Genomic DNA, 24,445 nt, shown 5'->3' with positions numbered 1-24,445 from the left:
CAGCAGCAGCTCAGCTCCTTCTTGCAGGTGGGCTGGGATCTCAGTGGGACAAGAGCTCTCAAGCAGGAGACCTGCCACCCCAACCCAGTGCAAACACAAATCCCTGGGGACCAGCCTGGCTTTGGGGCAAGCCCACCTGCAGCACCCCCCTGCCCCCCTCCCCATCACGAAAGCTCAGCATCCCCTTGCAGCATCTCCATCCTTCCCTAAACCGTGGCTCCCACTGCAGCTGACAGCCCATGGGTTCACCGTGGAGCACATGCCTAAGGAAGGGGCTGGAAAGCCCAAACATCCAGACCTGAACTGCTCACAGGGTTGGGGTGTTACCAAGCCCAAGCTGGGACAGGGCTGGAGCTCACGACTGCTGTGGCTCCAGCACGGGTACAACATGCCTTTATGTAAGAGCCTGGGGGGGGGGGTTGGGGCTCCAAGGTCAGAGATCACCTCCTGCCCTCCAGCTCCTGATTATCTTGAGATCAGCCATGCCTGAGGTATCCACCCCCCTCCCCTGTCTTTCTTCTGCCTCTGTAAATAAAACTTCGTATTTGTTCTGCAGTGATTAGGTGCAAAACTAATCCCAGGCTGGGGATTATTGCGGCCTTAAAGAGCGTCGATCTGCTGCAGCCCAGAGCAGCAGGGGAAATGAGGGGATCTGAGATGATCCACCCGTCCCCCTCCCATCTGATGGCCTCTGCCCTCAGTCACGTCTTACATGGGGAAACTGAGGCCCGGGAGAGGCCCACTGCGCCCGGGAGAGGAGCAGAAGGCAGGTGCCTGCCCGCCCACGCTCAGGTTTTTGTTCACTCTCGGTCCTCCTCCAAGCACAGCACACCCACAGGAGGTGAAACCCCAACCGCTCTTCTTTCTGCCCTGATCCCCAGACGCGGAGCAGCTGCCCCAGACGCCTGCCCTCACCCCATGTCCTTCCCACAGCCACATCCTGATGTGTCTGCTTTATATCCCGGCACACCGGGCACCCTCCTCTCCCCCCTCCCCGGCAGCGCGATGCTCACGGAACAGAGACCTGGCACGGTGAGAGCTGGGTTCGAAGCCAAGTGTATTTTCAGTCTGGGAAAGCAGACTGGTGCAGGTGTGCTCCATCCAGCTCAGCTTGACACCAGTAATTTTGACCCCCTGGCTCCTTTCTGCCCCATTAGTGGGAGAAAAGAGGTCTCCAAGATCATTAAGATCCTAAAAGTCTCCTGAAAACTGCTTTCTGGAGGGGAGAAAGAAAAAAAAACCAATCAGAGCCACACTGAACACTCTCACTCAAGGACTGTAACACAAGCTCAGCCCTAATTAGACATCAGAGAATCTGCATAGGAGATGACTCTGTCCTGCAATGGACACTGGACACAGCTACAAGGGTGGGTGATGGGTGTGCTGAGCTGTGGCTTCCTGCTCAGAGCCAGACAACCCAAGCCCACAGTCCATCCCGAAGGCAGGGCTGGACACCAGGCTGCCCGCAGCACAGCTCGGGGGTCCACGCAGGACTGGGGATGGGATGGGGCTGGACACCAGGCTGCCCGCAGCACAGCTCGGGGGTCCACACAGGATTGGGGATGGGATGGGGCTGGACACCAGGCTGCCCGCAGCACAGCTCCGGGGTCCACGCAGGACTGGGGATGGGATGGGGCTGGACACCAGGCTGCCCGCAGCACAGCTCGGGGGTCCACGCAGGATTGGGGATGGGATGGGGCTGGACACCAGGCTGCCCGCAGCACAGCTCGGGGGTCCACGCAGGATTGGGGATGGGATGGGGCTGGACACCAGGCTGCCCGCAGCACAGCTCGGGGGTCCACGCAGGATTGGGGATGGGATGGGGCTGGACACCAGGCTGCCCGCAGCACAGCTCCGGGGTCCACGCAGGAGATGGGGCTGGACACAGGGTTATCCCCAGTCCAGCCCGGGGGGCTCAAGGTCCCACCTTCAGCGTAAATGGAGCTGCTGGGACGGCGGTGGGGGTGGGGGGTGGGGGGTGGGGGGCGGTGGGGGGGGCGGGGGGGGGGGCAGGTGAAGCTTTGCAGGGCAGTGAGGACCCGCAGTGCCCTGAGGACCCGCAGTGCCACCAGCGCTCTTTTACAAGATACCTTTAAAGCGAGGATGAATTCCCTTCCCCGCTGTGACAACATCTGGAGAGGTTTTGCTGCCTTCTGGCTCCTGCACCACGCTTTCTGCTGAAATTAGGAGGCTTAGTGAAATTACACCCTAAGGAGGAGAAAAAAAAAAAAAAGAACCAAACAACTGTAAAAGCAGAAAAAAAGGAGATTCCCCCTCAATTCACGTAACCCCTTGGCAGGGAACTCAGGATGCAGCAGGTGCCCCAGGCTTGCGGGGGGCTGCCCTGCGCCCCCTGCCCTGCACCAGGCGGACAGGGAGGAGATTTGCCTCAAAACCACCTGAATTCAAAGCAAGAAGCACCCGGGGGTTCTCTTTGCCGGCTCGGGGACCCTTTAGGCACCACAGAACATAAATTTTCCTTTTTTTTTTTTTTCTTTGGACCCTTACCCGCCGCAGGAGGTGGCGGGGGTCCCCCACCCCGCCCCCTCGGTGCGGGCCCGGCCGAGCCGCTCTATTCTTAGCGCGGAGCGGCCGCGTTCCTGGCATTCCCGGCCCGGGGACAAGCAGCGCCTGGGAATGCGCAGCCACAGCTCGGCAGCAGCCGGGGGCCACCAGCGGGGGCCACCCCGGGCGGGGCAGGTGGGGAGGGGGGTCCCGGGGGACAGCAGAAGTGGTGGAGGGGTGGGGTGAGCTGCCGTAGGGACCGGGGACCCCCCAGCTCCCTGCCCGTGGCTCCAGCCCCTTCAAGCCCTGGCTGGCACCATCCTCCCCTCCCTGCTGCCTGAGTGGGGGTAGAGGTGGAACTGGGGGTGAGGGGCAAGTGAGGGACCCCAAAGCCCCCCTCCCCAACCAAACTCAGACTCATGGCTTACATAGAATCCTCTACCTAGCGGGACAGGGGACAGGTCCAGCCCAAGTGAGACACACACACCCCACCCCCAATGTCCTCTCCATCCTCCATCGAGCATGGTGCGCAGAGGTGCCACCCACGCCTGCAGCAGGCGCTTTGCCCCGGGCACCCAGCTGGGGCCCACCCTCACCAGGGGATGCACCCAGGGGTGTGAGCTGGGATGACCCTCTCCCCAGCACCACGAGACCCCACCCTGCATGGGCAGCATCCCTCCATCCTGCTTCCTGGGAATGCCTCAGCAGTGGGACCCCAAAGCAGGCTCTGCCTGTGTCTCCATGCTGGTGGGGACCATCCCCACCCCTCAGGGTCCCCCTCGAGCTGACACCGTCTCACCTGAGGCCTCACAGGCGGCAGGGAAAGAACTGCCGCAGGCAAAGTGCTGCAGCCCCGACTGACGGGAAAGCGTGTGGCCAAGCCCTTGGCACTCAGCTCCTCTCCCCCCATGCCCAGCAGGGTTTCCAGCCAAACAGACCCGCTGCAGCCGCTTCCAGCACCCCCCTCCCGCGGCCACATCCTGCCCTGGCCTTCCCTGCAGCATCACCATGAGTTATTGCAGCTGCCTGCTCGCCCCATCCATCCTCCTGGCCCCAAGGACTGCGGGTGAGTCACAAGCCTGCCCCATGCCTCAGTTTCCCCCGCTGTGCGGCGAGGACAGGCAGGATGCCGGTACGTCTGCTGTGAATCAAGCGTGCCACATGCCGGAGCCAAGTCCCTGCAGCTTTTCCTGCCACTTCCCACTCGTAAGTGGCTTTTGTTGGGAAACAATGTCCGTGACTTGGTTTAATGTCACCAAGTCCTTCCCAGGTTTGCAGCCTGCCATCGGGCCTCCCCTGGGATGATGTGGTGGAAAGCCCAGGCTGATGAGGGTTAATTTTGGCTGCACACTTCACCGTTGTTTGTTTTGGGTGGTTTTTTTTTATATACTTCGCAAACAGCGCTGCGGTGAAAGCCTGAAAAAATACGTCAGGATTTGAAGTGGTAGGGCGGAGGAGGGAGCCAGGACAAGGAGCATCCTTCCCTCTGCAAAATCCATTTACAGCCCAAATGCCTCCTTCCCCTGTCACATCCCTGGAGCATCTTCCAAAAGTGAAGGGCAAAGCAGGGACATGAACCATGCCAGGCAGCTGGGACACCTGAGCCTGTCTGGGGACAGCCCTGGTGGCTGCAGTCAGCTTTGGGGACCGTGAAAGCCCCGTCTCTCCCTTGCCGGCTGTGTTTGCAGTGCGGCTCTAATTACAGAAATGTGGAGAAATGCCGTCTCTCGGTTGGCAAACATTTCTCTCAGCAAGCGTCAGCCGGCAGCTGCCGTGCTGGGAATCGAGTGGGCGTCCGTCCCCTCCATCCCACACCTCCCACTCCAAATCCACAACCCATTTCACGGCTGTACCTCCTTGCCCAACACACCTGCACCTGCCCAGGGCAGCCCCTCATCAGGTGGGTGATAATTTCCTGCATGGATTATAATTCCCTGCACAGATTATAGTTCCCTGCACTCCCAGGTGGCTCCTTACACACTTGTGCTGCAGGAACAGGGAGGGGGAGGACACCCTTGGGAAGCACCCAGGTCTCCTTTCCCTGGAAATTGGGTGGTTTCCCACTGATTCCACAGGGCATGGGAAGGAAGGAAAGAAGGAAGGAAGGAGGGAAGGAAGGAAGGAAGGAAGGATGGAAAGGGAAAGGAGCAAAACCTCAAAAACACTTGAGCAGGAGGAAATGAAAGAACTGAGCAAGGGAGGAGGAGGAGGAGGAGAGTGGGGCAGGGGGGAGAGGATTACTGCTCAGTTGAATTAGAGGGAGCCCTTCAGCTGCCTTGAACAGCAGGAGAATTTGCCCAGAGACCCCAATTCTTCCCTATCTGGGATAAAATGTAAGCACAGGATTAACTGCAAGCATATGCTTAAGACTCAGGGAATTGAAAGAAGTCTGGGCACAAAGTGCTCCAAGGAGGGCAGGGAGGCAAGGCACGGACCAGCAGCCTCATGGATGAACCAGCTCTGGAAGGATGCACTGGGGGGACTGGGAGAGCTGGGGGCTGGGGGGGGGGGGGCCCGCGATTGGAAGAGCCACGGGGGCACTGGGAGTCTCCTGGAGGAATGAGATAACTCAACCACATCTGTGAGGGCTGTATGGGGAAAAGGGTCGGTAAAAGAGGCTCTTCCATCAGCCACATGATGGGATGAGACTCCCTGCCCAGAGAAAGGGGGATCAAAGTGGCCCCACTGCCATGTCCGGAGCAGGACAAGCCTTCCTGCGGCCACCCCCCAGGCTCAGCCCTGGCAGAGGGGCTGGGGAGCCCAGGACCGTGCCCGGCCCCTTGCCCAAAAGCCCCACCAGTGCCCCTGCTTTGTGGATCTGCTCCCCGCGGGGGGGGTGGGGGGGGTGGGGGGGGAGCTATGAGCCGGCACGTGCCCTTATCATCAGACACATCCGTGTCCATGTGATGTGTCCATGAACATCCCGGACTGATTTATGGGATGAGAGAAGGGCAGAAGGCCAACCTTAAATCCTGACTGCCTGGTGATTAATAATCATAATTATGATCATATTAGCTGTAGTAATAATAGTTTGCTTTCCCTTGCAGAACTGGTCATCCAGGAATCTCAGAGCGGTTTCACAAGTCCAAGTGACCAACGTCCCTATTTTCTAGTGAGGAAATTGCGGCACAGAGCTGTCTCCCTTGAGTCACCCAGTATATCAACAAGAAAACAGAGAAGGCAGGAGCCTGGACTCCGTGTCCCTCTCCCTCCCCCATGCTATTAAGCTGCATCTGTGTAATATAGAGCAAAACATCCTCCACGACTCGCAGTAAATCACGGCAGAGGCAGTGTGCAGAGTGGATGGGGGGAGATAATGGGTTTTTCACCCTCTTCAACAATAGAACAAGTTTTTCTCCGCTGGGGAAGGCTGACTTCTATGAGACACAGAGATAAAAGCAGCACCAGGGCTCCGAAATGGACCTGAAAGGGCACGAGCACTTGCATTGCTGGCCCAGGGACAGGAGGCAACTCCAGCAGGCAACACTGCAGGTCGAGTGCCCCACGGGCACGGCCCCATCCCCATGTATATTGCTGAGGTGCACTGGAATATTAATTGAAAATCCCAGCAAAACACTCCTGCTGATGATAATGGACCATAATCCTCTTAGACCAATTTCATGCCTGAAAAATTGTGCATAACAAAATAATAATAGAAAGGCCCTCAGTGGACACTGCCCTTAGCAGTGGACCCGGAAGAAGAGGGCTGGCCAGAGGGGATTTCTCGGGAAGGGAGCGGGTCCCCTTGGCCTTCACCCCAGAGGGGCACGGAGAGGTGGGCAGGGGAAGAGCTGAACCTGGGGCTGGGTCAGGGCAGCGCCGCCCTGGGACCCCCATGTCCCACGGAGACCCGGGTACCCACCGGCCGCCCTCTGCCCTACAGAGCCCACGGGACCCCGGGCCCCTCCGGACCCTCCGTGTCCCCCAGCGACCCTCCGTGCCCGCAGAGCCCTGTGCCCCCCATGCCAAGCCCCTCCCCCACACAGGCAGCCAGCCCCCCCCCGCCCGGCCGCCCTGCCCGGCCCTTCAGCACCGCCGCGGCTGGACAGCGCCGGGCGCGGGGCCCCGCCCGGCCCGCGGCCCCCGGACCCCCCCGGACGCCCCCGGACCCCCCCGAGACACCCCCCCGGGACCCTGCACCTCCTCCCTGGCACCCCCAGCACCGCAGCCTCTTCCTCCCTCTGCACCCCCCGGCAGCCCCTGCTCTGCCCCCCTGTGCCTAACAGCACCCTCTCCCCTGCTGCACCCCTGCACCCCCTCCTCCGCTGCACCCCTGCACCCCCCTCCTCCGCACCTTGCGCCCCTCAGCACCCTCTCCTCTGCTTCTGCACCACTGCACCCACAGACATCCCCCCCAGCACCTGCACCCATCGGCACCCCCTCCCCTGCCTCTGCACCTCTGCATCTCCTCCTCCGCCCCTGCACCCCCTGCACCACCCCCTGCACCTTAGTACCACCTGCCGCCCCTCCTCCACCCAGCACCCCCTGCACCCCCTCCTCCAACACCCCCGGCACCCCATCCCCACCCTCCTTCACCATCCCCACCCCCAGCTCCCCGCACCCCCGGCACGTCCTCCCCCAGCACCCCTCTCCAGCACCCCAGCCCCCTCCCTTCACTACCCCCTTCTCCAGCGCCCTCAGCACCCTCACCTGCGCTCCCACACCACCACCCCCTCCCCAGCACATCCTTCTGTCCCAACACACCAACCCTCCTGCACCCCCTGCCCCCGTGCCCCAAGGACCCCGTCGCCATCCCCCCAAGTACCCCCTGCCTCAGCACTCCACCTCCATCCCCCTAAGTAGCCCCTGCCTCAGCACCCCAAAGTCCCCACCTCCATCCCCCCAAGTACCGCCTGCCTCAGCACCCCGAAGTCCCCACTGCCATCCCCCCAATAACTCCTTACTCCAGCTTGCCAAGGACACCACCTCCACCCCAGCTCCCCCCGTCCCAGCCCCCCAAGGACCCCACCTCTACCCCCAACTCCCCAAGTCCCAGCCCCCCGAGGACCACAACCCCACCCCCAGCACCCACCGGCTCCCCGCCGCGCTCCGCCCCGGGCACCCCGGTCTGCGGGGCCGTGGCCGTGCGGGGCCGGGGCCGCGGGGCGCCGGGGTGTACGGGGGAGAGCCGGGGGGCGCGGGGGGGGCGCAGCTCCCCGGCCGACAGCTGTTGCTCTGCCGACAGCTCCCCGGAGCCTCCGGCGGGCCGGGGCAGCGGTGACTAAGCACTTTGGGGATTTCTACTCTTATTATTTTATTCTATTATTTTCTCCCCCTTCCGAGCGGGTCCTCCCCCGCTTCTCCCCCCCCCCCCCCCCCACCCCCATCCTCCCCCGGCCGCCCCCCTCCCGGAGCCGGGCGCGGCAGGGCGGGCGGAGGGGTTCCCCCTTCCGGCCACCGGGAGCATGGGAGCCCCGGCCCGGCTGGGCTCCAGAGCTCGGCCAGCCCTGGGGTGAGGCGGAGCGGGGCCGCGCCGTGCCGGGCCGTGCCGAGCCGCGCCGGGGCCGGGCCGCGCTCCCCGCCGCCTCCGCGGCAAGTTCGGCCGCTGCCGGGGCGCGCAGGGCGGCGGCGCGATGCCGGTGCGCCGGGGCCATGTGGCCCCCCAGAACACCTACCTGGACACCATCATCCGCAAATTTGAAGGGCAAAGTGAGTACCGGCACCCCCGGCCCCGCTCCCGCTCCCCTCGCGGCTGCGGGCGCCCCCCTGACTTCGGGGCACAGTGGGGAGCGGGGCGGGGGGGGGGGGGCAGGCGGAAGGGGAGAGCGTGGCCACCCGCGGGTGTCCCCGGGGAGATGAAGGCACCCCTGTGACCTCCCGGGGGGGGACGGGACAGGGGTGGGTGACAGCCAGGCGGTGTCCCCGCGGGTATTTATAGCCAGGGCGGCACAAGGGGGATGAGCGGTTCCGATTCAGGGGTTCCCCAGGGGCCGGGGACCCCGCAGCCCCGCGCTGGGAGGGGGTCCTCGGGGGGGTGGGAGGGGGTCCCGGCTGGCAGGGCTGGGGGAGAGGGGGGTGCAGCAGCGCAGACGGGCTCGCTGCCTGTTTGCCTTCAACTCCGCTGCTCGGCGGCAGCCGTCCCTGGTGAGATGTTGCCATTTGCTGTTGCTCGCAGTAATCCCTTTATATGAATTTTTGGGCTGGTTTCGTGTCGAATATAGTGAAGAGTTCGTGCGCATCGGGGAGCGCTGGGGTTTGCGTGCGGCTGGGTGGGGGCCGAGGGGACGCGGCGGGGGCTCCGCGCCCACTGTCTGGGCACCCCGATGGGGCTGGGTCCCTCCTACGCAGCCAGGGATGAGGGGAGGGGAGTGGGGGATGGGGTTCCCCCAGCAGCTGTGCTCGGGGGTCTGCCGTGGGGTGCTGGGGCTGCGCACACCTCCCTGCGGCTTGCTGGGGTTTTTCTCCGGTGTCCAAGTTTGCTGGGTGGGCAATCACCCCTAGCGCTGCCATCCCTGCCGGATCTGCACTGCCCTGGCAGTGAGTGATGTGACCCTGGGGACAGAAAGCGAGAAAAACTGTCCCTGGTTGCTATCAGTCCCCACTGGGAAGCGGCGGCTGGGGAGCAGCGGGGGCAGGCGGCGAAGCGTGCCAGCGGGGAAGCAGCCAGGGCCCCTGGTCCCTGCCCGCTCCCTGCCTGCGCTCTGCCAGACATGTCGGGCACCAGCTGGGCTCTGCCAAGACATCGCCCCGCGCTCCCCTGCAGCAGCTCCCTGGTGTGACAGGTGTTGGGAGACACTAAACTGCCCCCCCCAGCCACACTGGTGCCACAGGCAGTGTGTTCTCCCCTGCTTGTGGGTGCCTTCACCCCACCCGTGCAGCTCCCATGGGTGCAGCTGCACCCAGCGAGGCCCAACACTTCCCTCCCAGGGTGGGAGCAGAGCCCCAGTACCATGGGGGCAAGGGCAAATCTGCAGGTGAGGGCAGGGCAGAAAGCAAATCTGGGGTGAAAATCCCTCCCAGGGAGAGCTGGCTCTGCAGCTCCTTCCCATCCCGGCCTTGGTCGCATCCCTGGTGCTCAGCACAGCTCGCTCCAGCACCCTGCCAGCCCCGTAAATCCTGCCCTGCGCCAGCCCCGCCTGGATCCAGCCCGGATCTGGCCTGCGGGGCTGGCGCTCGGTGGGGAATCATCCACGGCAGGTGGGCAGCACAGCCCAGGAGCGGGGCTTGGGGGAAGGTCCCCTCCTTGTGCCACCTCCCAGCTGGCAGAGCCATTTCTATAGAGAGGGATCAGGAACGGGGAACTGGGAAGCATTTGGCCGTGGTGGTTTGTGCTGTTTGCAGCGCCGGCACCAGCGTCAGCCCTGCGTGGGAGAGGGAAAGGTGCCAGGGGGGGAGTCCCCCACAAAGGGCCACCGAGGGCTGTCACAGGATGGGATGAAGCAGGAGACCCCAGTGCTGCATTCCTGGGGGCAGTGGTTTTACTGGGAGGCATCCTCCAGAGTAGGGACTCTGCAGGTGACACCAGGGAGAGCAGCGATGTGCCAGGGAGGGGACCCCCCACCCATCAGGCCCCGGCGCTGGGTACCGCAGCCGTGCGGAGGTTTCTCCCGCGTTGAGGTGAAATTCCCCGCGAGGCTGGAGTGCAGCGGGGCTCTGGAGCACACAGGCTGCAGATGCCATTCCTGGGTAATCCAGGAGATTAATTGGGGTCTGGGCTGGGAGGCAGCCTCTGAACGGACCCTCTGCTCTGACCTGCCTCTGGCTCCAGCCTGGAGCCAGTGCCAAACGCTGAGGGAGATGCTGCTGGGGGGGGGGGGTGGGGGGGGGTGGCACGGTATCCATCACATCAGCATCCACAGCCCCATGTCACATCCCAGTAAAACTGTCTCAGAGAGGAACCTCCCCAGCCCAGCACTCCCCAATTTCCTTGGGGAAAAAAAAAAATCAAACCAAATCAAAGCTCTAGGCTGGGTTTCCCCCAGGATAAAGGCGGAGGCAGCTCCATCTGGGCTGGATGTCGCAGGCTGGGCAGCGCTGCCACACACCCCGGCATGACAGCGGGTCTGGCCCCAGCTCAGCCCGGTGGTGCAGCACCAGGAGGGGCTGGGGCAGCACCACTCCCTGCCTCAGTTTCCCTTTTCCTCCACCTGAGCCCTTTTCTTCTTGAGCACAGGGGCCATGCAGCCCAGCAGGGGCTGGATTTCAGCCTCAGCCCAAAGGCACAATGATCCTATAAAACATTAGGAGAATCATTAGTGTGATGGATTTCACCCGGCTTGCCATGAAGCCAAACCTCACGCTCACTCCTCTCGCCCCTTGCCTGACTTCAGTCAGATCTGAGCAAGGGTGGGAAGTCTGAGATAACTCAGGTCCCTGATAAGCTCCTGGGGACAGACGCTGCAGCTCTTCCCTCTGCCTGCGGTGCCGGCAGGAGACAGGTTGCCCATGCATCGAATCCCCACATGCGAGCAGTGAGACACCGAGGCCGCGTGGATTGGCCCACCCTGGCAAAAACTGCCTTTACTGGGGACACCCCCTTTGGGTCCCCCTGTCCCCACAGGCACCGATTCACATGAAATTGGGGGAATTTTCCCTCTCTGAAGAGCAAGGGCGTCAGCCATCCTCCCCCCAGCCTGTCACTCGTGTCCTCGGGGAGCCCATCCCCGCACAAGCCCCACAGTGGGTGGCATCAAAAAGCCCAAGCACCCCTCACCCACCCAGGCTGTCCCCCATCCCTGCGCATCCCCAGCACCCCACTAAACCTCTCCTGCCTCCCCGCAGACCGCAAGTTCCTCATCGCCAACGCCCAGATGGAGAACTGCGCCATCATCTACTGCAACGATGGCTTCTGTGAGATGTTCGGCTACTCCCGCGTGGAGGTGATGCAGCGACCCTGCACCTGTGACTTCCTCACCGGCCCCGACACCACCAAGAGCTCCATCGCCCAGCTCACCCAGGCCCTGCTCGGCTCCGAGGAGTGCAAGCTCGAGATCCTCTACTACCGCAAAGACAGTAAGAGTCACATTTTGGGGGTGATGCGGTGGTGGGAGGTGTCACCTGCCCAGGATTTGAGCTGTGTGAAGCCGATGGTGGGAGGTGAAGGGGGTCTGATGCTAGCAGGGCATTGGGGCTGCACCCCAGAGGCTTTGCCAGGGGCAAGTCACCAGTGACTCCCAGTGGGATGGAGCAGTCTCTGCTGTGATGGGGCACTGGGGCTGTTGGGACCTCGAGCGATGGAAGCTGTTACCAGATTATTTGGGAATTGGGTCATTTGCGAACCCTTGGTGATGGCTCAGAGGTCCTGGGGCAAGCAATGGCATCGCTTGTGGGATCCCTGCGTCATGAAAGAGGATCCTGCGGGAAGCTGGAGGAGGGGCTGGCCTGGGACACGGGTCTCCCAGTCTCCCAGTATGTGCTCCAAGACAGATGAGACAGACACCCCGTCTCTGCCAAAAGCGGGTGCAGCTGCCGGCCTCGGAGCTGCTTTTCCAGTGAGCAGGATGTGGCTGTGCGTGCACAGATGGAATTACGCTAAGATGAAAATGAAGCTTTGATGGAAAATACAGTGATTAGTTCTAATACTGCAGGAAGTTAAATAAATATTTAGTGCTTGATGCTGCAAAGCAGAGACAGGGCTCCCAGGGGTGGGGGCAATGGAGATTGGGTGCTCACTAGAGGTTAAAAATATTAAAATTTCCCTTCTTCCACCTGTGGAGCTTTCCCATTGCTTTAGGTTGTGTTGATGGGGTCTTGGCCTGAGCAAGGGGCTGCACCCTGCTGCCAGCTGCTCCCAGCGTGGCAGAGTAGAGGAGAAACAACTGGAAGCAAAGGGAAGGAGGAGGCAGGAGCCCTGGCTCCCAGCCCAGCACCCTGTCCCTCGAGCTGGGACCTGGGTGCCCTGGCCTCCCTCCCAGACCCAATCTCCTGGGCTGGCATCCAGGTGCCAGCGGATCGGCCCCGGGAATTATCCGCTGGCAGCACCCCTGTGTGTAACCCACACGGTTAACCTAGCGGGGCCGGGCGCTGTGCGGTGGCAGGATCAGGCCACTCACTGACCATGTTTCCTTGGGATTTTCCTCCTGTCCTTGCTGAGGGACCCGGTGGAGGCTTTTTCTTGCACAGGCAGCCCTGGCGAAGCAGGGCCAGGGAGCGGTGCCAGGGCTGGGCTGCGTGACCCCCTCGGCCATTGCGGTGGCAGGGGGTGGCTGGAGCCCAGTGCAGCCCGGGAGGCACGAGGAGGAGCGGGCACATGCTGTCCCCCTGCTCCCATCCCAATGCCAATGTGTGGCCATGGCACAGACAACGTGTGCAGCCCTTTTCCCCTCCCTCAGCATGGTTTCCCCAGCCATCCATCTCCAGGGACCATTCAGGCTGGAAGCCCGATCCAATGCCATCCTCCCTGCTTTGAACCATTCCCACCGGGCTCACAGGATGCTCGGTGCTCTCCTCAGAGCCCTGCTCTTCCTCTAGGCCACGGGAAACTCTCAGTGCAGCTCTGATCTGCTTTCTTCTCTTTTTTATTAAAAAGAGGGAAAAAAAATAAAAAGGAAAAAATGCCCAGAAGCAAGCCCTTTATGTCTATTTTTAAAACCCAGCCCCACCAGCAATATGCTTTCCAATTGTTTCCCCCCAGCACTCAGCCTGCAACCGCTCAGCCCATTATAAATGGGTCTTATCGGCAAAGAAAAGGCCTTCGCATTATAGGGAGCTGCTGCTTAATTAGCCGGTGGAGGCTCCAAACCCGCCTGTCCTCCTTTTCATACCGGCAGCACCAATCTCCAGCCTCGACATGCTGTTTATTACTGCGGTACTCCCGGCTCTGCAGCTCGCGGGGTTGTTTCCTTGCTTTTCTGGTTGCCAGAGACAATATTATACCCCAAACCTGCCTGTCGGAGCCCCCCCGGCAGGACCAGGGTGGGATGGATGGAGGTAGGTGGGAAGGGGGCACCCATGGGTCTCTGGGCAGGTGGCTCTGCCCATGCACTGGCAGGATGCTGTGTGATGGGGTGATGCATGTCCCTGGGGACAGCCTGGCTGCTCACTCCTCACCCCGATGCCCATGCTGTCATCAGCTAATTATAACGGGAGCCACCGGTGCCGATGGTAAGCCCAGCTCCAGGCAGCTGAAATGGCCAAGAACCAAGTACCGGTGGGGGAAGATGGGACCAGCCCAGCAAGGGCAGTTGTCCCTCCCTGCCACAGCAGCCCAAAAAAAGCCTTGGAAAGAGGGGAGAGCCCGGCTGTGGCGCATGTGGGCTCTAATCCCCCGCTCAAAGCCGGGAGATCAGTGAAAAGTTAATTTCTTTACAAGATGCTGCACAGCTGGGGCTGCCCTGGCCAGGGGGGTCATCGTGGGATCAGCTCCCGCTGTGGTGAGGAGCAGCCACAGCCACCAGCCCCAGGGACACGCTCCCCACTCTGGAGGCCTAAGCCGGGCCCCTTCCAGCATCCCCTGGGGATGACAGCGAGCGGCTGGTGGGGCTGAGCTGCACCCAGGGTTGGGGTTTTTTTTACCCCTGCGGGTGATGTGCTTTGCAGTGAAGCCACGGGCAAGAGTCCCTGGGGTCCCCCGAGTGGGGCCGGTGGCCGCAGGTGCTGGGCATAGCGGTGCTGGCATGGCCTGAGCAGCAGCAGCTGGCAGTGCCTGCTCCCACTTAATCTGCATGAATGCGATGCTTATGAATATGAAAGGGGAGATGCGGGGCAGAGGCAGCCGGAGCAGCTGGTGGGGCAGCCGCTGCCTGCAGCCCCAGCCCCTCCATCCCTGTCCCCTCCAGCGCGACCAGTCTGTGCTGGTCCCCTGGGGCTAGGGATTAGGGACTGGGATCAGGCCAGCAAATTCGTTACAGTGGTGCCCTAAGCTGGGATTTCCCCCGGGGGCTCCAGGAGGATGGGGGAGGTCGAAGAGCAATTGGGGCACCCGGTGTCCCCCAGGCTGTCCCCCCACAGCTCCCCGTGGGGTGCCTGGGCAGGCAGCTGCGGGGCCGGCAGCCGGGCAGGCAGCTGCGGGGCCGGCAGCCAGGCAGGCATGGGTTGCAGGGTGTCACCGCCCCTGAAGGGGACGGGGGGTTCATGTGACATGCCCCTTCTGTCCCCAGCCCCGGGCACATCCATGGCACAGCAATAACCCCTCCAGCAGCTGCTGCCAGGTTGTCCTGGCTAAGGCAGGCGGGGCTGGATCTGGCCGAGGTTTCTCCATACCGCTCTGTAAGCGGCGATGTGTGATGTGCCCGACGGGTTCACTGGAAGCAGGAGGGAAAATACCATGGGCAGCTGCCGGGTCCTGGCACCAGTGGGGCTGGGGGCCGGTGCCAGCAGCCCCAGGGAGGCTCTGCTGCTGCCCCGTGGGGTGGGCAAGGCAGGGCAGAGGGGACCTCGCAGGCGGCAGCGGAGCAGGGAGGCACGGCCAGCTGACAAAACCCCAGCCCCCAGCTGAGCTCTTTGCTTGTACAAAAACGTGGGGTTTAAGCCAAGCCAGGGCTGTTTGATTTGTGTTCCTTTAAGGGCCGGCCTCGGCAGAGCAAGGCTGTGACCTCGGGAAAGGGACAAACACCATGGCCCAACTCCAGACAGGGACGTATAAACATCCCGCCTCACAACGATAAACGCTCCAGTCCTGGAGATCCCACGCTGTGGGGCCGATCCTGCCACCCCTGGCACAGCTGAGCTGCAGCTCCGGCCGCTCCATTGCCCCAGCTCTGCCCCAGGGATGGTGCAACCGGGGCACAAAGCCATAAGAGACATGTTTTCCATCCTCTGCTGCTCCTCAGATGCTCTGTGCTTGGACCACATGTCCCATGAACCGAGGGGCAGGCCCAGAGCATCCCCAGTACCCCCCGGGGATGCTTCCCAGGGGGCTTTTTCCTGGAATCCCTGCCCCAGCAGAGCCCCCAGTTCCCACCCTAAACCCTGCATCCTCGATGGCCGTTGCATCCCCAGTGTGCCATGGGATCAGGGCCCTTGGGATGGCCCGACAGCCCAAGGAAACACAGTCAGTGCTGCAGCTTTGGCAGCACAGCCCCGTGCTAAGCTGGACTTAATTCCTGCAGCCAGTGGGATTTAGCAAGGGAAGGACCATGGGCCTGGATGTGGCTGCTCGCTTCGCTTGCCAGGGAGGTTAAACTGCATTTTGCCATCCCCCTGTTTTGACCTGGGACCTCTTTCGGATCCTGGGGGTCAGAACATCCTTCCACCTGCACACTGAAGCATCCCGCCAGGCTTGGAGGCATCCCTCCTGCGGCCGCGTTGTTGGTGGGCACCCTCAGCCACCTGGTTTTCCCGTGGGCTGCTGGTTCCAGCAGTGAGCTCCTGCAGGCTGCAGACACCTCTGCATTCATCACCACGCAGGGGGCAACCTCCATCCTCAATAAGGGCATTTTAGCGGTTTGGGGGCTGCTGCAAGGAGCATTTTTGCCAGTCTGGTGTCACAGCAAGTTTCAGTCTTTCCATGCCCTGTTTGGGTGTGGGGAGAGGGGCCGGTGCAGACCCTGTGGTGCACGTCCCTCTCCACGCAGGGGGATGCAGACCCAGCACCCATCGCTCACCCCAGACCCCAGGAGTGACCCATGTCCCACCAGCACAGCCCCCACCCCCATCGCTTTCCATCCCGCCTCAAGGATTTGCTTCAGGACCTCCCAGCGATCAGAGCTTCCCGTTGAAGTTTCTACCCAGCCCTAACACTGATTTATTTGTTCCAGGGTGGAAGCAAGGCTCAGCACCCCCAAGCACCTCCCTCAGCGTACCAGCCAGCCCTGGAGCATGGCTCCATCCCCATCCCTGTCCCCTCCGTGCCCTTCCCAGCCCCTCTCCTCCGCTCCGTTATATAATACCACTATAGATTTAGCCACTCTGCCATGAGACCCTGCAGATTAAATCTCCCAGCCGGGGGCAGGGAAGGACTCAGAAAGAGCTCCGAGGGCAGATTAATAGCTTGGTTTTTTAATATTCATAACAATACTGGTTTGTGTCCAGCTCTCGGAAACCCCCATGTCCTGTTGATTAGTTTAATACTGATGATACCGACAAATGCATTAACCACTGGTGGCTGCGGAGGATAAGAGGGCCGGGGAGGGAGGGCCCCAACGATGACATTTTTAATGTTATTAAGTGCTCGCTTTTATCAAGGTCAGAAGACAAGATGGGTCGGAAAGCGCAAACCTCTAAGCGCACAGCCTGGGGGAGGTGGGCTGCGTGCTGGGAAGATCAAACCCAGCCCAGGCTTTAGGGAAGGAGCTGTTTTGCCCAAACCATCACGTTGGCTGTGGGATCCTCCAAAAAAGCATCCATGTCGCATCCCCTGCTGCCCAGCCCCTTCCGTAGCCCCCAGGCTGGGTTTCACCCCGGCGGTGGGCAAGCAGCCCCACAGCAGCGGCCACGGAGCGCAGGCAGGTTGCGAACGCCCCCGGGGCTCCTCAGAGAGATCATTTGGCGGCTGGATAAAATTAGATGGATGGAGACAGATTAGCTGAACAGCTGAAGGGGAGAGACAGGCAGATGGATGGGGACAGTCGATCGAGGAACGAGGAGAGCGGTACAGGGCTGGGGTCCCTCCTGGGGCCGGCTCAGCCCACCGGTGCCGTAGCAGGTACCTGGTTTTGGTGGGAAGGATGAGCAGGCTCAGCATTTGGCAGAGCCCAGGCTGGCTCGCCGCAGGAAAACTAAGTCAGGACAGAGGGTGCCAGGGGTCTCCCAGCTGCAGCCTCTCCACAGAGCTGGGGGTACCCCAAATCACAGCTGCCCAGAGACCCCAAATCCTGGGGATCTGCTCTGTCTTTGGGCCAGGCTAAAGGGAACCCTTTGCTCCCATCCCCAGCCCCAATACTCCAGCATCCCCTTGAGGTGCAGGTCTGAGCAAGGCACTGAGCTCCTGGCACACAGGGCTGCTTTTGGGGCAATTCCCCTGGTTTTGGAGGGTCCCACACCCAATTAACTTTTGGTCAGCCTGGAACTGGTCAGGCAGTTGGACTAGATGATCGTTGTAGGTCCTCTCTAACCGACACAGACCACACAGCTCAATTTAAGAAGGGGTCAGCGTGGGCGCTTACAGCAGCACCTCCCAGATTTGCAGGATCAAACCAGGCATCAGCTGCCTCCCACACCCAGCCCGAGCCACCTGCCAGCTGCTCCTTATATCCCTCCAACTAGGTGTAACTGGGCCCAGTTTTCAGCTGTTCTGCATTGGCCATGGGATTAACCCTTTCCATGCCACATAGGGCCTGTCAGGATCTGGCCCCCCTGAGAACAGCTTAGAGGCCATCCCCTCCCACCACTGCGGAGGAACTTAAGAAGGAAAAGTGAAGCAGTGAAAGGGATGCAGCAGGGCAGAGCCTGTGAGCCAGGATCAGGCCTTCTGGATCAGGATTCCCGGTCCAGGGGGGAAGCATGGAGCTGATGGCTGCCCGTGCCAATGAGCCATGCTGGGCTGTGGGTCGCCGGGAGGTTGGTGACGCTTCAGAACCACCTAAACTCATTTTATAACACAGCGAAGGAGAAAGCATCTGGTGCCACCAACCATCACACGCGGGGGTGAGCGGGCACACACGTGCAGACCCGCTGCATGCCCCAATGCCAGCGCCAGCACCAGCACTGGCAGAGCTGCAGCATCCCAGGGATGGCATCGCAGCACCGCATCGTCCCACCGGGCACGTGCCACCTTAGCATCATATGGGGCACCTCATTCTCTTGGCATCACCTAAAGGACACCGCTCGTCTTTTAGTTCCCTAAGAATCCTGACATAGGGAAGGGAAAGGGCTCATTTCGTTCCATCCCCATTGGCTCCGTGTGCAGATAGCCTGCAGCGTGCCCATGCGTCCCTTCGAAACAGCTTTGTCTGCTAAAAATCCCCCCCAGCCTCCTCCCCAGCTCACACGTTTAAGTGGATTTCCTCTCCCTGTGGTGAACAACGATGAAATAAAGAAAGAAATAATCCCGGCTGCCAGGTCCTTTAAACAGATTTTACTGTATCCATTTCTTTCCCGTTCTTGTGTGTGTATGTGTCTGTGTATGTGCACATCCCTGACGTCACGGCAGATTTTGAAGTTGCCCGATGCCGGCCATCTGCTCCTGATTACGGGAGGCTCTGAGCTCCTTAAAATTATACGCAGCAAGGCTGACATCCCCCTCCCGGCCAGAGCTTGGCCAGGGTGAGAGCAGGAGAGCACTGGATCGGCCGGCAGCGCATCCCTGCCGGATCCGCTAATCCCTGGTAATCAGAGCATGGGGGAAAGGCGAGATCAGGGATCTGTGCCTGGCAAAAACTGCCACGGAAGGCCATGGCTTCGCTCCGTGCTGGCCAGGCAGTGGTACCCATTCCTGGGAGGTTTGGGGTAGGAGCCTGGAGGGTGTCCAGGGGGTTTTGCCAGAGCAGCTGCGGGGACAGCTCAAGGAGCGGACCCACAGTGATGATACCTTTGGGTAGGGTCTTTGAAGGATTTGCAGGGAATAAAGCTGGTGAGAGAGGTGGGACTGCCCTGTATCCTCCACTTGGTGCTTTGGGAAAGGCCTGCAAGTATTTTTGGGTGCCTTTGATCGTAAACTGGTGCCTGGCTGCCAGCACAAGCAGAGCCATGGGGTCGAGCCGGCATCCAACAGGCAAACCCACGTGGCCTCGTGCCCTGTGGCCACGTTTGGAACCCTCCCCACAGCCCCCCTCACCCCCAGCACACTCAGCCAGTCCTTCTGCCCCCCCTGTGCCTCAGTTTCCCCATGGAAGGAGTGAGACAAGGCTGTGCCTGACCACCAGCTTCCTTGGGAACCATCCCACCGATCCCAGCACATCCTGCTGCCCAGGGTCAGGACGGGGCACACAGTGGGGCTCACCCCCATTGCCTGCATACAGGACACGAGACAGCTGAAGTCAGTCCCCAAAAACTGCCTGGCAATTACAGGGCAATTAGCTACAGCATGATTACAAGCAGCATGCTTAATGAGGTTAAAGCACTACCTGGGACTTTCTGAGTTCTTAATTACCTACTCCTTAATTGCTGCTCTCAAGTATATTAATACAAATTACTGTCTGGGACCGAAAAAAACCCAGCAAGATGCGATCTGTGTGAGCTGGGATGCTGCAGTTACGGCCCTTTCCCAGGGCTCAGATCATCTTCCAAATCCTCCACCGTCCATCACCAGGGATTACACCCATCAAAGTGCTTAAAGAAAAACTTTTCTGGCAAAAGTGTTTTGGACCGGAGAGTTGGGGGGTTGGGCAGAGCCTCCTGTGCAGCCCCCCTGAGCCTGTCTCTGCTCGGCAGCCTCGTGTTTACGCTGCCTGGTGGACGTGGTGCCGGTGAAGAACGAGGATGGTGTCGTCATCATGTTCATCCTCAACTTTGAGGACCTGGCACAGCTCATCACCAAGAGTGCCAGCCGGAGCCTGCACCAGCGCCTGTCGCAGGGCTGGCATAGAGGTGGGTGTCAGCGGGGACGGTGGGGACGGCGGGAGGGCAACGCAGCATCCTCGGGGCTATCCCCATCCACAGTATTTTTGGGAGCTTGTGGGGACTGAAGGATGCACCCGTGGCTGGGCAGGATCCTGCATCGTGGGGCTGAGCCCTGCAGCATGCGCAGGAGCAGAGGGTTGTGTGTGTGCACAGCCGCACCGGGGGACTGATCCGGCCAAACACCTGCTGGGTGCAGAGAGTCCGTTTGAGCTGGCTGTGCGCCCCACAGCCCCACGTGTGCACGGAGCCCACACACACCTCCCGAACCCCTGGGGACAGGGGAGGGCATCAACCCCCTCCGTGGGATGGTGCGTTTGTACCCTGCTGCGTGCCTGCAGCACCACGCTGGTAGGGGCAGGAGGTGCTGGCATGGGACAGGACTTGTGTGCAGGGTCACCAGGAGGGCCAAGGGACATTTGGTGTCACCGATGTCATGGCTGTGCTATGGGGTCACCACCGCAGGTGAATGGCAGGAGGGTGGTTGTGCTGGGGTGGCTCGGAGCCTGCCCCAGCTTTGGGCTGTTCCCTGTTGCCCCAGGCTCATCCTGCCGTTTGTGGGTCTTCTGGAGGCAGTGGAAAATTCCAACTCCTTTTTTGGGGAAGGCCAGATCAAAGGGAAGCCACGGTGAGGCTCTCAAGGGGATGTGGACACGCAGGGATGCAGATGTTAGAGCTGACCACGGGAAGGGGAGCTCTAAATATCCTCCTGCTGGACAGCCCTGTCCAGCTGCCTGTGTTGTAGTCAGGGAAGGAATCCTGCCTCCGACTTCACGCGAACGATCCCTGGGGATGCGGGTCACTGTAGGGAGGCTCGGGACAGGTCTCAAAGGAAAGCTGTGGGAGCAGCCCGGTCTGTCCCCCCCTGGCATGAGGGGTGGCACAGCAGGACCGGGACCGGAGCCAGAGCCACATCAGGGACTGACGGGGACCCTTCACGCTGCCCCTCGTATTGGTACCGTACTGTGAGTTTTAACACATTCACACTGGGTGCATATACACATCCCGGAGCCATCCAGGTGTCTGCGTGCTTGGCGGCAGGTGCCAGTGAAGGAGCTCTGTGTGGTGACAGGTTTTATATCTCCTCGGGCCAGCCATACGCACACGGGACTTACGGACATATGTGTGTGAATGTATATATAACTTGTGCATGTGTTCCCATGTCTGTAGAGTGATGAGATCGACGTTTTTGGTGTATTGCTTTAGTACCAGTTAGCTTCTATGCACAGACTGCTGAGGAAATCCTCAATTCCAGTATCGGTGTTGCTTTGCACCCCCTCAGCTCATGGTACATCTCGACATATGACGCATCCATACCCCATACCACTCCCAGATGTACCTTGGGCTGCAGAAGGCACCCGAAAAGGGTACCTATTGCTTTCCTGTGCGTTGGAGGTTGCACTGTGCATCTCGAGGAGTGTTGCTCGGGTTTCCCATTCCAGCGCTGGGGAGTGCGGAAAGGCCAGAGCTGCTGGCGCCAGCCCAGATCGGTCTCTTGTGCACGGGATTTCTGACTCAGTCTTTAATTACACGGCCACAGGCGGATGTGTTGCTGGTCCCTGGCTCACTGGTGTGCAGGGAAAGTCGGCTGCTTTGCTTCTTCCAGCTGAAAAGCTGCTCTGGGCAGTGGGGACGGGGTGAGCAGAGGGAGCCTGCATGGGTTCCCCTGTCGATGGGGGCATTTTTGGGGAGCTGGGCAGGTCAGGAGCCTGCGCGAGTGGCTTGGCGGCATGTCGGGGCTCAGTGAGGGAAGCGAATCCTGCCAAAACCAAACAGCCCCTCAATGTGCTGCTTTTTCCCCCAACGACAATGCCTTCACAGAGCTCATGTTGCATCCCCCACACGCTGGGATTTCGGCCTCTTTTGGTCCTGTTAGTGAGCACAACCGGTGCTGCTGGGGGTCGGATGAAGCCCAGGGCTGAGCCGAGCCCCGAGGCAGCAGGGTGTCAGCCTGGCTGCTCACGCTGACTCTGCAGCAGCAGGTGGCCGCGGTCTGCTCCATGGACCAGCATGAGAAGAGGATGAGCAGCTTTGTACTGGGTGTCGCAACCGGGGACATCAGGTCCTGCTGTACGCGCAGCCAGTCCCTCTGCATGTCTGGCCCTTTCCCCTCCAGAACCCTTTCGCAGCTCGCTGCAGCCCTGGCTGCCCGTGCCCCAGTCCTGGTCTCTGGTGAACTGGTCTCCTGGTCCCCCATGATGGCAGCAAGGGACATCCCCTCTTTGGTCCAGCATCCCTCACTGAAAATCCAGAGCAACTGCAGGGACAAAATTGCTAGAAATACATTTTTTAATCCTTGCTATCTTACCATCTCTCTTGTGTGGTTTTTCCCCCCCTCCCAAAGTTCCACCCAGGGAGATTTAGAGGCTCGATTTCCTCCAGGTCCAAATCCCTTAAGTGGCTTTAACGTCTGTAATTGGCTTAGGGATGCTCTGCACCTTTCCTGTCCTGCACCCGCCATGGCAGGGGAATCTCCTCCAGCCCAGCAGTGCTTTCTGCCAGGTCAGGGTCTGCCTTCAGCACAGGGCGATGTGATGGCACGGGAACAGCAAGCATGTTGCAGGAGGAAGGGCCACGTACGTCCCCCAGAGCTACCCAAAATTCTCCGTAGCCTCTTCCCCTGCCACCGCCGCGCCCTGTCTCGCTCCAGCCGTCACGTGCAGCTAGGTTACATCTGTCTCTCTTGTGTTTTGTTTTTCTTTTTAACAAGGTCAAGGTAGGAGGTTGAAGTTTAGTCTCCCGTCCGTGCGGCGACTCAAAATCCAGCGGAAATCTCTGCCCACCAGTGAGTTTGATGGAGTAGCCATTGACTATGGAAAGGTAACCGTAGCCTTTGTCTGATATAAGCCCACGCCTCAGGCCAGGTCCCAGCGCTCTCCCTCCGCTCTCCCCATCCCGCTGTCCCTCGGCTGCTGTGGCTCAGGCCATACCTGGCGGTAAGGGCTCCGGCGCTGGGTCAGCACTGAGCACTGGCCCCGGCAAGGGCTGCTGGTGAGCGGCGGTGCTTTGGCGGCGTGGGATAGCGCTAGACGGTGCTGCTCTGCGGGGCCAGCCCGGCGTTGCACGTGTCATGGCTCGAGGGGGGAGCGGGAGATGTGCCAAGCCGGCGGGCACCGCTGCTGAAGCTGGGGAGGAAGGTCTGGCTCTGTAGTTCAAGTTGTCTGGGATGATGGAGATGCAGGGAGTCGTACCCGCCCTGAGGAGGGACGTGGTGGTGACTGTAGGAGACTGCAGCGGGTCTGCTCTGGGCAGGGACTGGCAGGCAAACCTCGACAGGGCACATTTCCCCATGTTCTCCTGGCAGTGCAGGCAGCTCTGGCTTCTCAGTCCTCCAGCAAAGACTGTACTTTCCATGACGGAGGGTGATGCTGTCATTGCTGACGTGATGAGATTGCAAAAATGTTGGTGGGACCTCTTTATAGAGATTGCTGTTCTTGGTGGCTTCCTGACTGCCAAAAGTGCTCAAGGTACCTCCTGGCAAAGATGTGGTGTTTTCTCATGTGGCAGCTCGAGGCACAGGGCTGTGGGCAGGAGGCTTTTGCTCTGCTAACGCATCCCCAGGCGCCAGGTTCTCACTGTGCTGGGTGTATCCAGACAGCCTGGATAAAGCTGCTTCCCAAAATTACAGAGATGATGAGGTGGAAGGTGCTTGTCTTCTCAGAGGTTGCGCTTATGGCAGGCTGAAGGCGTGTAGTGCTATCAGACGCTCTGGGTATGTCGCTCCTATGCCAGTGCTGCTAAAGACTCTGGGTACCCCCAGGCTGACTCTGCACGGTGCACTGCGATGTTTCAGGCGTACACATATGCAAGATGTGCATTGAGGACAACCTGATGATCCACCACTTTGGTGGTGCTTGGTCAAGTGGGAGCAGCCCAGCAGATGCAGCAGCAGCCAGCAGATGGTCCCTCCAGGCACCCCCTCCTGAAACCTGCAGTAAGGTCCTAGGGGACGGTGAGAAGTGCCACAGTCCCTCCTGTGGGCATGGCTGGTACAGGTGTAGACCCAGAGGTTCCTGCTCCGGAAGGTGGCTGCTTTTTGTGCACCCCATTGCAGAAGTCATTAAAGGCTGGAAAGTCCTTAGTCTCCAGGAAAAAAGGTTTAGCAATAGCTAAGGGTTGCTGTAGGAGAAGGAGGGCCACCTACGGCTGAGTTGGCAAGCCCAGCAGCTCCTCCAGTGCTTCCTGGTGCAGAGCACATCGTCTCCCTTAGACGCCAACACAGGACCCCAGGCACCCATCCTCAGCGGTGGCCTGAGCTCTTGCAGCAGGTGAGGGAAGGGCAGATCCAGTGGTGGGATGTAGGGACTCGTTGGAAAAGCGCATGGCAAGGCAGATGCTCCAGGCAATCCTGTCCCTAGGGTCTCCTCTTCTCTTCTTGCTCCGGCCTGCTTCCCAGCTGCTCAGCATCGCCTTGCAAACCACCCCGCAGCCACCCAGCCTCCGGCAGGAGCTGGTAGCGAGTTGGAGCTGCCAAGTCCCCCAGGGCTCGGCTGCCCCACCGCAAAGCAGGTCCCGGTCCCAGTTGGAGGTGACCTCAGGAACCGCAGTGCTTCCCAGCCCTCTG

At 60.7% G+C, this 24,445-nt stretch overlaps 1 protein-coding gene and 1 long non-coding RNA gene across 5 annotated transcripts in view; one reads left to right on the top strand and one right to left on the bottom strand.

Moving 5' to 3' along the window:
- Positions 1 to 1,021: 1,021 nt before the first annotated feature.
- Positions 1,022 to 8,538, bottom strand: LOC121099033. 2 transcript variants are annotated; one of them, XR_005831399.1, is made up of 3 exons: positions 8,121 to 8,538; positions 2,091 to 2,208; positions 1,022 to 1,216 (listed from the first exon to the last, which is right to left on the bottom strand). It is a non-coding gene; the product is annotated as an uncharacterized LOC121099033 (long non-coding RNA). The 2 variants fall into 2 exon arrangements; XR_005831398.1 differs by lacking the exon at positions 8,121 to 8,538 and adding an exon at positions 7,538 to 7,904 and having other exon boundaries at positions 1,023 to 1,216.
- KCNH6 (potassium voltage-gated channel subfamily H member 6) overlaps positions 7,961 to 24,445 on the top strand; it is a 33,676-nt gene continuing 17,191 nt past the window's right edge. For 2 of the 3 annotated variants that reach the window (XM_040617646.1, XM_040617648.1), the window contains exons 1-4: positions 7,961 to 8,154; positions 11,227 to 11,457; positions 19,696 to 19,851; positions 22,592 to 22,701. In XM_040617646.1, the coding sequence (XP_040473580.1) occupies positions 8,079 to 8,154; positions 11,227 to 11,457; positions 19,696 to 19,851; positions 22,592 to 22,701 (573 nt within the window). In that variant the 5' untranslated portion in view covers positions 7,961 to 8,078. The remainder of the gene's footprint in view (positions 8,155 to 11,226; positions 11,458 to 19,695; positions 19,852 to 22,591; positions 22,702 to 24,445) is intronic. The other variant, XM_040617647.1, reaches the window with a different exon arrangement.

The sequence above is a fragment of the Falco naumanni genome, chromosome 18 (assembly GCF_017639655.2).
Source record: "Falco naumanni isolate bFalNau1 chromosome 18, bFalNau1.pat, whole genome shotgun sequence".
Taxonomy (NCBI): Eukaryota; Metazoa; Chordata; class Aves; order Falconiformes; family Falconidae; genus Falco; species Falco naumanni.
Note: the sequence above shows the minus strand (reverse complement) of the source record. Positions and strands in the feature narration are given on the sequence as shown.